At 40.8% G+C, this 13,717-nt stretch overlaps 1 protein-coding gene across 1 annotated transcript in view; it reads left to right on the top strand.

Moving 5' to 3' along the window:
- Positions 1-13,717, top strand: part of LOC311250020 (protocadherin-15-like) — a 195,494-nt gene that overhangs the window by 81,570 nt on the left and 100,207 nt on the right. The window contains exons 13-16 of the mRNA XM_084341511.1: positions 2,374-2,508; positions 5,029-5,178; positions 5,300-5,391; positions 6,536-6,637. Of these exons, the coding sequence (XP_084197637.1) occupies positions 2,374-2,508; positions 5,029-5,178; positions 5,300-5,391; positions 6,536-6,637 (479 nt within the window). The remainder of the gene's footprint in view (positions 1-2,373; positions 2,509-5,028; positions 5,179-5,299; positions 5,392-6,535; positions 6,638-13,717) is intronic.

The following is a 13,717-nucleotide window of genomic DNA, read 5'->3' as shown; positions in this document are numbered from 1 at the left end:
TTTGAGCCGCTGAAGTGTCCGTTTCAGCCCTTCTTTTTGTTCTACTTAATCTCTACTTTGTGCCTCGCTTGCAGTGTGTGAAGTGGCCTATCTAATTTCCCTGTAAATCTGGGTAGTAAAACCATTTCGCTCTTAAATTGCCTCTCAGTGATAATGTAAGAATTTACAGTGCTGCAACATTGTTATCGCAGATGTGTTCCCAAGAGCTTAGTTTGTTTAAGATGTAGCATAGGCATTTTGACAAAAACAAGCTTCGCCTCATTGCTTTCTAAAAGACCCCACAGCAGGGAATGGGCTTAGTGGGGGATAACGTGTGTGTTTCTGTGTGTTCTTCAGACTGTGTGTGTGTGTGTGTGTGTTGCAGTGATTGATATATGTTGGGTTATCTTAAATATTGCTAACCCTGGTCTTTCCTCCAGCAATAAGTACCAACAATGATGATTAGTCCTAATTGCCTTTATGTGCCGTCCATCACTTTTATTTATGTGTGTGCATACAACTGTGAGAGTGTGTCCCTAACTCTGTGTGTTTGTGTGTGTGTGTGTGTGTGTGTGTGTTTATTTATGACTCAATATCCACACTGGCTACATCGACAATATTATCAGCCCCCCTACCCTGCTGAGCCAGCCTTATCTGGAATGAGAGCTCACACACACACATAGTCCAGCATACACACACATACACACACACAGAGAGAGAGAGAGGGAGGAGGTGACTGTGTGTAGTGTCAGGGGAGGACTTGGTTGAGGATTGCCTCTCCATCACACAGTATGGCGAGACACGCACACACACACACACACACACACACACACACGCGCGCACACACACAGCTCTCTTCGGAGAATTTTTATGTCAAGAAAAACCTTGGAGGGGATTTTTTTCATGCACCCTCTCCTGTCAAAGCTCTTCTTTGCTCTCAGCTGTTTTGCATGTGGAAGCATTGTCATTTGTTATGTTTCTCCACTTATTTGTGCCAGTTTTTCTTTAATTTGTAATATGCCATAATTTGTAATCTTCCAAATATACACATGGAGAGGGAGAAAAAAGAAACGGCTATAATGAAACTCCTGCTTCTTGTATTCTTAAGACCTGTTACTGTTATTATCTGCTCTTTTGATTAATCGTCAAGCATCCAACCTCCTAAAATCGCAATGTATTCCTTGAAAGAAGGGGTCGTCACCACTTAGCTGATTGAGAGACAGAACAGGGAACCTCTTTTCCATACACTATCAGCCACAACATTCTTGTATATTGTATAAAATATGTTACGAATTAAAGTGGGACTGCAAATATGTGTAGCTGAATGGCTAATATGTTTTAATAATATGTAGTTAGCTAGACATTGATGACCCCAGGTCATCAAATATCGTCGCTGCTTTGCATACAGACACACAACGTGCCCTTGAGCGTCGAAATGTCAGTGTTAGACGTCCTGGAAATCACCGCGGCCTAAATTGGCTAACTAGTTTGTTGTTATGGACAGGTGCTGCACAGGGATTTAACGTAATGTTAGGTTAGCTTGCTTAATGATTGCACCAAGAATCATAGGTAGACTATTATCAATATTGTGTAAATTAAATGTTTTTTTAATGAATTCATCTTTCATTACACATGTTGGATTTATGTTATATTTACAGACCTATTTAAAATTTTGAGATAATTCAATTTCAATAATTTGTTGGACCCACTAAAGAAGCTCTGAGGACCCCTAGGGGTTGCAGACCCCATGTTGATGACCCAGGACTCAAAGGAACAAACTGAAAAACGCATATTTTCCTTCTTTCCTGTAGTGCAAGTTACCCATCTAGATTTTTTGATGTGAGTTGTTTTGGGGATATCGGCCGGAGAGATATCTGCTTCCTCTGAAATATAATGGAATAGATGGCCTTTTGTTGCTCAAAGCGCCAAAAATACATTTGAAAAACTCAACAACCGTCTTTCTTCCGGAAATTATGACTCAGTCACTCAAGACAATCCACAGACCTTCTTGTTATCAGTTGAATGTAGGAACTATTTTCTTTCTACCGAACTGCATCCGCCTACAATATCACATAACGACAGAAACTTGCATCTGTTAATGGATGAGGGGCTAGCCAACATTACAGCTCAACCGAGGAGGACATTAAATACATTGTGCACTTGTTCTAGTTAATGTTTTGGAAAGATGGCATACATTTTTGGGTAGATATCTCCTAAACTCTGTGAGAGGTACAAGGAATAATATGTATTTCTGATTTGGGGGTCAACTTTTCCTTTATTTGAACCCACAGAGGTTCCACTTGGCAGCTCTGAAGTGCAAACATGTACCAACTTACTTCCAGCAAATATCTGTGTTGTAATGTCTCCTCTAACATCTGTCTTGCTCTCCAACAGACCCGGGATCCTCAGCTCCAGTTATCCCTGGACGACCTTTCTCATGTTTTCTCTGTATCTGCATCTGGAATCAGAAGATACGTCACGCTGGTGCAGCCACTGGACAGAGAGACGCAGGACTCCTACACATTCACGGTACTCTAAAGCCTTGGCATTTGTGTGTCGTCGTGTACAATATGTGTGCACGTGAGAGAGATAAACGTCTGAATGCATTTGAATAACTTAACCTTAAATCTGAGAGACCTTTGATAAAACTGCACCGGCGGTCTTGGGGATAAAGAGGCTCTTATCGAGAGAGGAGGTGAAGAAGGGAAGCCAAGTGGGAAGAGAGGTGTGAAAAATGACGTAAGAGGTGCGAGTGGGAGAAGAATACAGGAGGAAAGGGAGGTGGATGGGCAGGAAAGGGAGGAATTGGAGGCACTTGCACCGGTGAGTGAGAGGAGATAAGACTTGGAAATGAGAGAGCAGGAGGTTACACAGAAAAGAAACAATGGATGGGATAAACAATGTTAGAGAATTGTACTTGTAGGCATTTCTGAAGCATGACTAGCAGGGTTCATACCGCTCGCCCTTCCTCTGGAAAAACGCTGTGAAAGCCCCAGTAGTGGATGGAATAAGATAAAGTGTACCCTCGGGTGCCCTTCCAGCATCTTTCTGTGCACTGGTGCCCCACCCCATACAGCTGGTGCTCTTATTCTGTTCACCCCTGCCCCTCAAACATCAGTCCACCACTGGCCCTCTCCCAGTTTCCTAAAATTTCAGAACTTTTCTCCCATTTTTGTTATCACAACTTGCTTCTGGCACTGTGCAGCACATCGTCTACTGCTCTGTTTCACCTCTTCCTCCTCATTAAATGCCAGACACGCAGAGCCGGAAATAAATAAATCAATTTCAAGACTTTGCAGAAAAAAGAATTCATGTTTCTAACGGGAAGTTTTAAAGGAAAGGGGCACGCGTTTTGCAAAATCTGCTGTCACACCGAAGTAAATCGCCGTCGAAGGCTGTGGCGATGAATCTTAGTTTGTGCCGGAAGATTCATGCAAGTTCACGCCAGAGGGGCAAATTATTCAGCATTGTTTTCACAGAATAAAAAGCAAATTCAAAATCATTAAACATAACAAACCTTTTGTGTTTTTCCATTCTTTAAAAGCCTCTGAAAGTCTTTCTCTTCCTGTGCAGGGACCTCAATCCTGTTTACTTTGGTTTCAAATCCTCCCTATTTTTGAGGTCTCAAGGTTGGCAGTATCGCAGGGCTTTCACAAGTGTTTGGCTACTCTTCAAGATTCAAGCCAGCACACAGCTCTTCCATTACTCAGTGCAGAAATAGATGTAAAAAACAAGACATGCGCTGGTCCACTTTCCCCTATTTTTCCTCCTTTCTTTTATTGTTCCTCTCCCCTCTTATTCTTTATTTAACGTAATTGAGCAGCTTTGTTATTGGTGGGCCGCATAGAAGCTGTAGGTTGCCAAGCACGGAGTATCTCTCTCTGTGAATGCCTAACCATGTGATGCACAAGCGTCGTTATTTCATACAGCGGTCGGTTATCTGTCAAGTTCAGCCTGTCAGTCTGGTCACACTGGCAGTATGTATGTGTGGATGCTGCAGCAGCACATTGTTTGAGTTCACGCGCCCTTTTGCGCGCATGCAGCTATTTGGAAGTGGAAGACGGAAGAAGCAGGAAGGCCCGGCGCATTGATTGAAAGGCAGAGGTGTACGGTAATCATCATGAAAGCTTTGCCGGAGAAATTAAACCAGAGGAGGAGAGAGAGCGAGAGAGCGCTATGAGACATGGAAGATGATTTTCATTTAAAGGGGAGTCAATCAGCTTCTTGGCAGATGAGCCCGTGGAGAAGATTGGTATCAGTGAAGAAGCTTCTGTCGCTTCTGTTGATGTGCACTCTGATATGGATGATTTTTTTTTTTTTTTTTTTAAAGGAGGAGAAATAAATGTTTTAGTATATTAGGTAGTATAAATTGCCTTCATGGAAGAGTGGAGTCGCTGGAGGAGGAGAGAAGTCGTCAGTTTAAAGGAGTGCGGTCTTCGTAACCAACGTTTAAGTGGAAAATTTCATTTGGTTTCACATACGGGTGAACACTTAAATGCTTGTGCTGATTTAAGGAGAGAGGAGACTCAAATATAAGATACAAGATTCAGTTTGCTTTTTTTTAAAATGCAATCTGTAAGTTGATTTGGCAGCGAAGCAGTCTCAGAAAACCTGCATATTTTTGAATTCAGAAATCGTCAAGCGGCACAGACGATGATATGACGATGGAAAGCCTGCTTAAAGAATCAATCGTGCTAAACGTAAGCTACACGCTAAGCCAGAGCCAGCGGGCAGTTAGCTTAGGTTAGCATAAAGACAGAGAGCAAGGGAAAAATGCTATTTTGGACTGAAAAATGTAGTGAGGAAATGTAGTCAGTGAATTTAAATATAGAGTAGACCCAGAACAGGGATTCAGATCGAGAAAGCAACAAGAACAACTCGACCGCAAAACAAACAAGGAAACAAACAGACACTATCGAGATGTCAAGGGGATATTGAGTACACAGTCTGCCCTCCCTCCAAAGGTAGCTCTGAGAACATTTTATTGCTCTGAAAAATACAGCATCAATCATTTTTTATATCTTTTCTCTGTGTGTGTCTGTCTTTCAGCTCCTAGCATCCGACGGCGTCCAGGAGAGCGTTCCGGTTAGGGTGACGATAACGGTGCTGGATGCTAACGACAACACTCCGACTTTTGCTAACGTCTCTTATAACATCAATCTTTTTACTGATATGATGGCAGGAGAAACTGTGTTACAGGTACACACTGTCAAAACAATGACACAGTTCTTAAGATATATGTTATATCTAGACTCAAAGTAAAAGTTGCGTTTATGGTTTTGGAATATGATGGTGTTTTTGTGTGTTTATCTCTTCCTAGCTGTCAGCAGTTGACTATGATGACGGTCCCAACGGTCAGGTCACATATCGGATCTTAGCTGGTGACCAGGGACATTTTCTTATCAGCAACAGGTAAATATATTACTTGCAGTTTAAAATTATTATTTTGGTAGGACATTTTGGTACTTACTGTACACTTTCTTTGCCGAATATTAGTTAAGAAGATACCCATCTCATGTCTGTAAGCTAAACATGAAGCTAATACCAGTTAGCTTAGCAAAAGCACAGGGGAAACAGTTAGCCACCTACCAAGACCGCTACAGGCTTGGTTCAAGAGGAGTTTTTTAGCATTTTTTTTTTTTTTAGATATTTCAATGTTTAAAAAAACTCAGTGCTGTTGTTTTCACATTGGGCATGAGACAACAAATCCACAATGGTAGAGTCCTGTGGTATTGTTTGAGGTCTTAGTACTGTTGCTGTTATGTCGTATGTATGTCCCCTTACGCCCTTTTGCTACTGTTGTTAACTCCACAGTGTAAACGTTATCTACACTTTTTCATTCATAACTTAGCAAAAATACTAATATATTATTTAATGTTTAGCATTTGTTTATATATAGCGTTTTTGAATTTTTCTTCTCCCTTAGATCGACAGATAACTGTTAACGACATTAGCTAGCCACACGCTAACATTAGGCCGCTATGGCTGCCAAAAAGTGACTGACATACACCATCATGTCAAAGTGAGCAGTAAAGCTCCGGCCCAATTGCTGGATAAGGAATTTAATTAGATCACAGACAGGCTAGCTGACAGGCTAACCTTTTTTAGATTAAAAACACCTACATGATTATATAAATGATTAAAAATGTTAAAAACACCATAAACAAAAGCTATTCACAATATAAACAAAACAATCTGTGAAAAGTGAAGTATTTTAACTAAGTTACGGATAAAAAAGCACTGAGAAAGCTATAGATGAGTTGGCGCCGGAAGCAAAATGAAGCACAGTTCATAGAGCAGATATGTGTGGAGAATTAATGATGGTATCAGAGGTAACTTGTAGAGGATTTGTAAGCACCCATAAATCTGTTTCACAGTATTAAATCTATGATGATGATCAGTAATTGCTATGGACATATAAAAGGTCATTGTGGTCTGTTGAAGATTTTCTGAAGAAACGTAGTGTTAAAAATTGGTTTATTACCATGCTACACTGAGTCATTTGAATGAAAGTGTTCATAGTCATTTAACAGCATCGAATGAACTGTTTTCACAGCACCGGGGTCATCACTGTGGCACCAGGTGTTGAGCTCACTGTTGGGCGGAGCTACGCTTTGACTGTAGAAGCCATAGACAATGGGCCTGTACTTCATAGGCGGTAAGGATTTCTCTCCGTCTGCTCATCAGTTTTTTTCCTCATGTCCGTCTGGAGCCGAGTCTCGAAAAGGTCATCAAGTTGCCAGAGCTTTCACACCCTTTGTCAGACACTCTGCAGCGCTTTCCATCACTCCCTCCGTGTTTATCTTTCCCTCTCCATCTTTCCACCCTTTTTTCAGGTGTGCCACTTTCATTTTTTAAGAAATATATGATTTAAAGGTTTGTATTGGATAATGGCAGGAAAGAAGTCTAAGAGATAAAAATTGTGAGACAGAAATGAGAAAAAGAAAAAGAGTAATGCAGAATCAAAGGTAATGAAAGGGTGCCTCACCAGTTATCATCTTGCTAAGAATTGGAGAGGAAATTATACTGTTTGCAGGTCAGGGAGGGGGCAGCTTCACGGCAAATGCAAGCACACACGGCAATCTAGAATAAATGCGAGACAGTAAAAGAAACTAGAGGTAATGCACTCCTGAAAGATGAGGACTGACGCGATAAGGTGACTTTTTTTTTCATTCTTGTTCTCCCCTGCCTCCTGTTTTCCATCTCCTGCATTTCATCTCTCCATCGCTGATTCAATCAATAAGGAGCCATAACTTTCACTACCTCACACACTCAAGCTGCTGGGGTTATTTCATGGTAAATGCAGCTGCTCCTTATATTTTGTAAACACTATGCGTATTGATTATGTAGCTAAAGTCTGGCGGACAGCAGTTCGGTTGTGAAATTTTAGTTTTAGCGATTACTGTGCAATATCTGAGAGCAGAAGCGAATACAGCCATCGAATGGTTCACTCTCTAGAACGCGGTCAATCTACATTGCTCCACCGATTGATTTAGCAGCTGCACGGGCAAAGAGTTTGAGTTCTTTGGTGCAGGAGTGCCCAAACTTTTTCTCTTGGAGGTCCAAAACGAAACTTAGAGGGAGATCACGGTCAAAGAGCAAGCACCTATGGTCACCATGGTTTGCCTCTAGTGACTAAGATGCATTTTGGGTAATGAAGGCACCAGTTTTTAAAAGCAATCCTCTGGTCTGGCTTTGCCCTCTTATAGTACTGTTGGACTCACTATGGACAGTTTACCAAGAAACAGATCAAAATTGATACAGCAGAACCAGAAATATTACCTATTTTATTCTGCGCATTCTTTTTCCTTTTCAAAACCTGGCATCCACATTACCCACAATGCAATTTAGCCACTGCCTGACATCACTGGAGGCAATATATCAGATTACATGGAGGTTTCTCTGGAGCCGCAAAAGGCCGTGTACTGCTTTTTTCCAGTATGCAGTAGCACTCCTCAAGTACTGTAAACACACTGTTATTTGTAAAAGTACCCTTTGACTAACTGACTGACATTCTGCACAACGGGCTCAGATTATGAAAAATAATTAAACACAGTTTCACCTTTTTAAAAAACCTTAAAACTGCATAAACAGTGACTCATGTTATAAGTTTTAAATGGTGTTGTTATTTTTGTTTTGTCTGGGTTTTGGGAAACATCCGCCATGGTCAAATCAAACCGTATGACAGGCCATACAGAGTTGTCTTTTTTTTTCCAGTACCATGCCTCAACTTGACTCAAAACACATCATGAAACAGGGAATCGGTGGGAACATGACAAGTGCTTTTGCAGGTTTGAGAAAAGAGAGAAACATGCATCAAAAGGCGTGAGCTGCTTTTTGATGTATGTTGTCCCGCTTTTCGTTTTCCTTCCCCTTCTTCTTCCATATCATCTTATATAGAAACACCGTGAGGAATCTCTTTAAACAACAACATGTGAGAAATTGGCATCAATAAAAGCGTAAGCCATACAATCTGAGCTGCTACTACGCTTGTTGTTTCCTGATACTCAAAGCACACTCGGGTGTAGTTCTTTGTGTTTTGCACTTATCTCAACAAAAGGATAAAATTTCACACTGCACTGTCCTTGCGGAGAGGACAAGAAGCAAAGAACAAAAGCAACACTCGGGTACCGACACTCAGGACTATTTGATAAAGATTGTTCAACTTAAAAGAAGAAGGAAAAGGTGCAGTGCAATACTGAGGTGATGATCACTCTTGGGTTAGTTAGGCTTGTTGTTATTGATGTGTTTCTATCCAAACACTTGAGGAAGTCACTGAATAGTTTAATGATTAATCTGAGCTGTCAGGGAACAACGGTGGAGACTTCTGTTCATCAGTCTCCTGATGAAAAAAAATCCCATTTGATCGAATCACCTTGCAGCTGTTTCAATTTTAGAATATAGGAAAACAATATGAACGTGTTTCACAAAGCAGACCCTAAAGAACTTGTTCTGACAACGTCAGACTGATTAAAAGAGTCCTCCTTTGTACATTGTTGGACTCATGATGGATGATTTATCTAAAAAATGATGCTGCAGAAATCTGTTGTTTTGTTTTTAATGCCATACATCCTTCTTCCTTGTCAAAACCACTTCAGAATCGAGTACGTCATGGTCGTAGCAGCTAATGTAGCCTTGAAGCCACTTCAGTAGCAGCTCAGTTCTTTCTGACTCCACACTACCAGATTCTTTAAATTTTCAGACTTGTCGCCTTCAGCTTTAACCATGACTTTAGGGATTTGATTAGACATTTTTGTTGCTCCACTGGAGCCTCAAAAGGCTTTGCACAACATATACAGTAGTCCTGCACAAAACCTGTAAATAGACTTTGATGTGTGAAATCGATGTATCTTCTTTGAAAAGCTTCATGACTGCTTTTAAAAGCTGTATGTGAACAACACTGTAAGAACTACAGCCGATGGGTCGGTCATCCGTATTTCGTTTATTGATTTTGAAAAGTGGTATAGAAATACAGCAAAACAAACACAGAAACAACAGTTTCACAGGAAAATAACAACATTAAAGAAAGACAAGACAGGAAAAAACATTGGTGGTGACACAGTCATCTGTATTTCTTGTCCAAAAAGCACAGTGAAGAAACTAAACTTTTGAATCCACTTGTATTGTTTCGGTATATGCTTGGGGAAATGTAAGAATTTGTCTTAAAAATATATAAAAAGTTTACACGTTTTGCACCAACATTGTCGATAGCAATAGGTGGATGTGGGGGGAAAAAAGGATTAACTGCACTTGTGTGGATTAACTAGTTTTGTCGGGCTGAACAGCAAGCCAAGACCCCTGACCGACTGCATTCACCCTGATTTGATAGATTAAATTGATTGAACTGCCACCAGTTAAGGCCAACTAGTTTGCAGGGTGCTGAACACACCACAAAAAACTAAGGGGGGGGGGGGGGTCAGCCACAGATGCTCATTAATGGTAAAATGCTGCCCTGTGGCTGACTGTGAGCTTGATGTGCTCTGGTGCTTTAAAATTTAATTAAAATGATGTTTCATTTGGATACATTTGCTTGTTTTGAAGGCATTTGTCAATAGTGGAAACTATTAAAAACTAGGAAACGTCGTGATCGCAGTCTTTTAACATTGAGTATCTACAATTACTGAGTGCAATCCATTACGCACTTTTACCCCAACTAAAAATTGTTCTAACTCACTGAAATAACAGTTAGCCTACACACACTCTAACTTCTTTACAAGGTACTTGATCCAAATACTGGAGGTCCTGGTTAAAAAATAAACTGAAATGATTATTGATATGACATGTGAGGGATGAAAAACTCTGATGTTGTTTGAACTACAGTCCACTCTGATTGACACCGACACCAACTGAATTGAGCCCTTTCGCCATAAAAGAGATTACTTTAATTTGGCCCGTCATCAAGTTACTCACAGGCTGGCTGGTAAAATTCACCACTGGTAACGTTTTTTCACCTGGGAAAGCTACGAGCAGCACTGGCTAAAATGCCAAGCTGCCACCTGAATATTGTGCGTCCTGCTCTTTGCTAATGATAATTAGTGTCTGAGTTAAAGGGGCTCTGTGGAACATCAGTGTTGTGCTGGAAGTGGATCATTACTTTTTGTCAGCGGAGTCAATTTTGAAACTTCAGCTACTGTTGCTCTCTGTTAACAGAGTGGAGAGAGGTACTGAGGCACTCGAGGTAGAAACAAGTCCCAAATTGAAATTGACAAGTCCCAAGGCAGGTGCAAAATCGAGACCAAGTCCCAAATCCGGTCTCAAGTCAAGACCATCAGGTCCCAAGTCATGTAACAAGTCCCAAGTCAGGTCCTAAATCAAGACCAAGTCCCAAATCAGGTCTCAAGTCAAGACCATCAAGTCCCAAGTCATGTAACAAGTCCCAAGGCAAGTCCAAAATCAAGACCAAGTCCAAAATCAGGTCTCAAGTCAAGACCAACAAGTCCAAGGTCAAGTGCAAAGCCAAAACCAACAAGACATGAATCAATTCCAAAGTTAAGTCCCAGGACAAGATCATCAAGTCCCGAGTGAGGTCCGATGTAAAGGCACTCGGGAATGTGCATAAAGGCTTGTATATTCAACTGAGAGAGAGGGTGAAGGTCTCATTTTTCACATCATGTTACACTCCACTCACATATGACCAATAAAAAAAAAAATACTTGTGAATTGCTACAGATTGTTACATAGAGAACATAAGTGAATCTGTGCTTTTTGCAAACCTCAGCATGTCGGCTGAGTGTGTAGAGCCTGTCTCTGGTAAAGTGGAGCAGACGCAGTAAACTTCAGCAGAGAAAGCCGATACCAATCGATTGAAATATGCCAGGATCAGCCACGATACCCATCAGCTTGGGACATATCTACTGAAAATTGATGATTAAACGCTCTAAAACCCTTTTCAGCATCTCAGGCACTCAAAACTAAAAGTTCTATGAAACAACACAAATAAAATTTTCTCCAACAGTTGGCTGTCCTTGAATGTATTCAAACTGAACCCATCTAATGTGTTTAATAAATCAATCGAGTCTCACAAAACACATAATAACTTTAGAACAAAAAGTGTTATCACAGCTTACTTCTATCTGTATCAAAACGTTTTATTTGTCGCGACCGCAGTGCATCGCTCCCTCTCCAACAATGTTTGTCAGTCATCATAAAAACTAGAATCATCTCCCCGCTTGTGCTCGGCTCCAGCTATGTGGCTGCCAAATCAATACAGAATGTGCACCACTGCAGATTGAGGTGGTTCCAGTGATTGGCTGACAGATTGTCCCCAAATTTCCCCAGACCCCCTGTTTATCTCTGCTGAAAACATAACCCGCATAACAAATCAATATCTATCTCTGCTCCCTGATTTATTAAAACCATGGGTCAGGACCCAACACGAGCGGCGCGTCCCCTCGCTGGTGGGCACCAACAAGACGTGAGTGACAGCAATTTTTAATGCTGTTTGGATCGCAGCCTGTAATACATCGCCCTGTTAGGGGGCTGGAACTGTTGAAGAACCCTTGAGAAACATGTTTCTCTCAGATTAAAAGTGCTTCTCCATGGCCTAGATAGACGCACCGCGGAATACTGAAAACAGTTTATGCTCGGGGGTCTCATTTATACTTTCATCAAACTGTAGGGTAAGAGAGAAAAGGGGGGCACCACCAGAGAGAACAGATGAGACAGGATAAGATGTTGGATAAATAGCTAAATAGGGATGAAGATGAAGAGATAATTTGCACTGTACCCTGAGAGGCATTTAGTCGAATATGGAGGTGGTGTGAAGTCATTGCTATGCATATTGTAAGCAAGTCACTTTCAAAATGTAATGTGTTACTCAATACACATTAATAACAATTTGCTTTTGTTACTTGGTCTAATTCTGTTAAAAACGCCTTTTAAACAACTACCTTCCCTTCACACACTTCCGTCACAGCTGTGTTGTAAAAGAAAATGAAACTAAATGGTTGCATAAGCAGCCAGCCTTACAGTATTATCTATTATTACATATTAATATTATTTTTAGGACTACATACAGCTAGTTCATCATTAGCCGTGATGACTTCAAGTGGATTCACACACCTCCACCTCTTAACAAAACCAGGTTGTTCCTTATTGTTGACTAACAAGAAGCTAAACTCAGACAGCTCGCTAAAAAAAAGGCAAAACATGTAAATGAGGCAACTTTGCAGATACCAAGAGACACATTTCTCCTCTCTGTTTCTGTAAGACTTGGATGTCACAGAGTATTTTCAATGTTTAAACATGTGTTGTTAGCTGGTGTCATCAGTCTTTGCAGAAATGGGAAAAATAAATAAACTGGTATACACACGCTTTTCTGTAAGATACTGAAAACAGTATCTGCCACCTCTTCCCCTTCGCTTCCAGCCGATAAACCAAGCTTAACATGTACAGTACCACACCAGTCTGAATGCAGAGACCCAAAATCTTCCATCAATCTCGTTGTTGATGTCGATGTTGAAATAACCAACCCAAACGGCAGAATAAATGTTAGCAAGTACGTTTCTGCAAAACACTGATAAGTTGAAACTGAATGTTTCCTTACATTATAACTCATGTTATGTTTTCTCTTGTCACAATGCCGTGCTAATAGTCTGGTTTGGTTTAGGCACAAAAAAGACTTGGTAAGGGTTCGGAAAAGTCGTGGTTTGGTTTAAAATAACTCTTTTGGTCACCACATTCACATGGAGATGGTCCGACTTCCCATTAGAAATAGGTTTTTGGTCATGACCAAAAACACTGGAAATCTCCCCAGGTGTCCTTTAAAAATATCCAGTGGTGGTTGTTACAAGCCTTGTTGGCTTGTAACAACTGTATTCACTTTCATTTCTCACCAAAATTGCATCACTGTAACGTGTTACTCAGTAACGTGCTGTCACCCAGCGCTGGTTGCAAACTCGGTACTGAAGTCATAAAGTTGTCATGTTAACGATCGCTTGTTGACCGTTCCGGTTCACCTCAGGTAAAATGCTGTTGTAATAACCATATCAAATATGTTCAAATGAGCCTCTGCTACTCCAAAAATGAGATTTTCTTTTCAATAGATGTAGCAGATAAACACTTGGTCTGCACGGCCCCATAATGCAAACAATACACCAGCAGCTGCAGCTGTCCACTGACAGCATTCACAGCCTAATGAACAGTAAAGTAATAAGCTGCAAAGAAAATACACTCGAAGCGTAAAAACATGCTTCAGGTTACATAAAACATGGAACGTTATGCGACTGTTATGTTGTTT

Source organism: Pagrus pagrus, assembly GCF_965226575.1.
Source record: "Pagrus pagrus genome assembly, chromosome: 21".
Classification (NCBI taxonomy): domain Eukaryota; kingdom Metazoa; phylum Chordata; class Actinopteri; order Spariformes; family Sparidae; genus Pagrus; species Pagrus pagrus.
The sequence above is the reverse complement of the archived record's forward strand: the minus strand, read 5'-3'. Positions and strand labels throughout refer to the sequence as shown.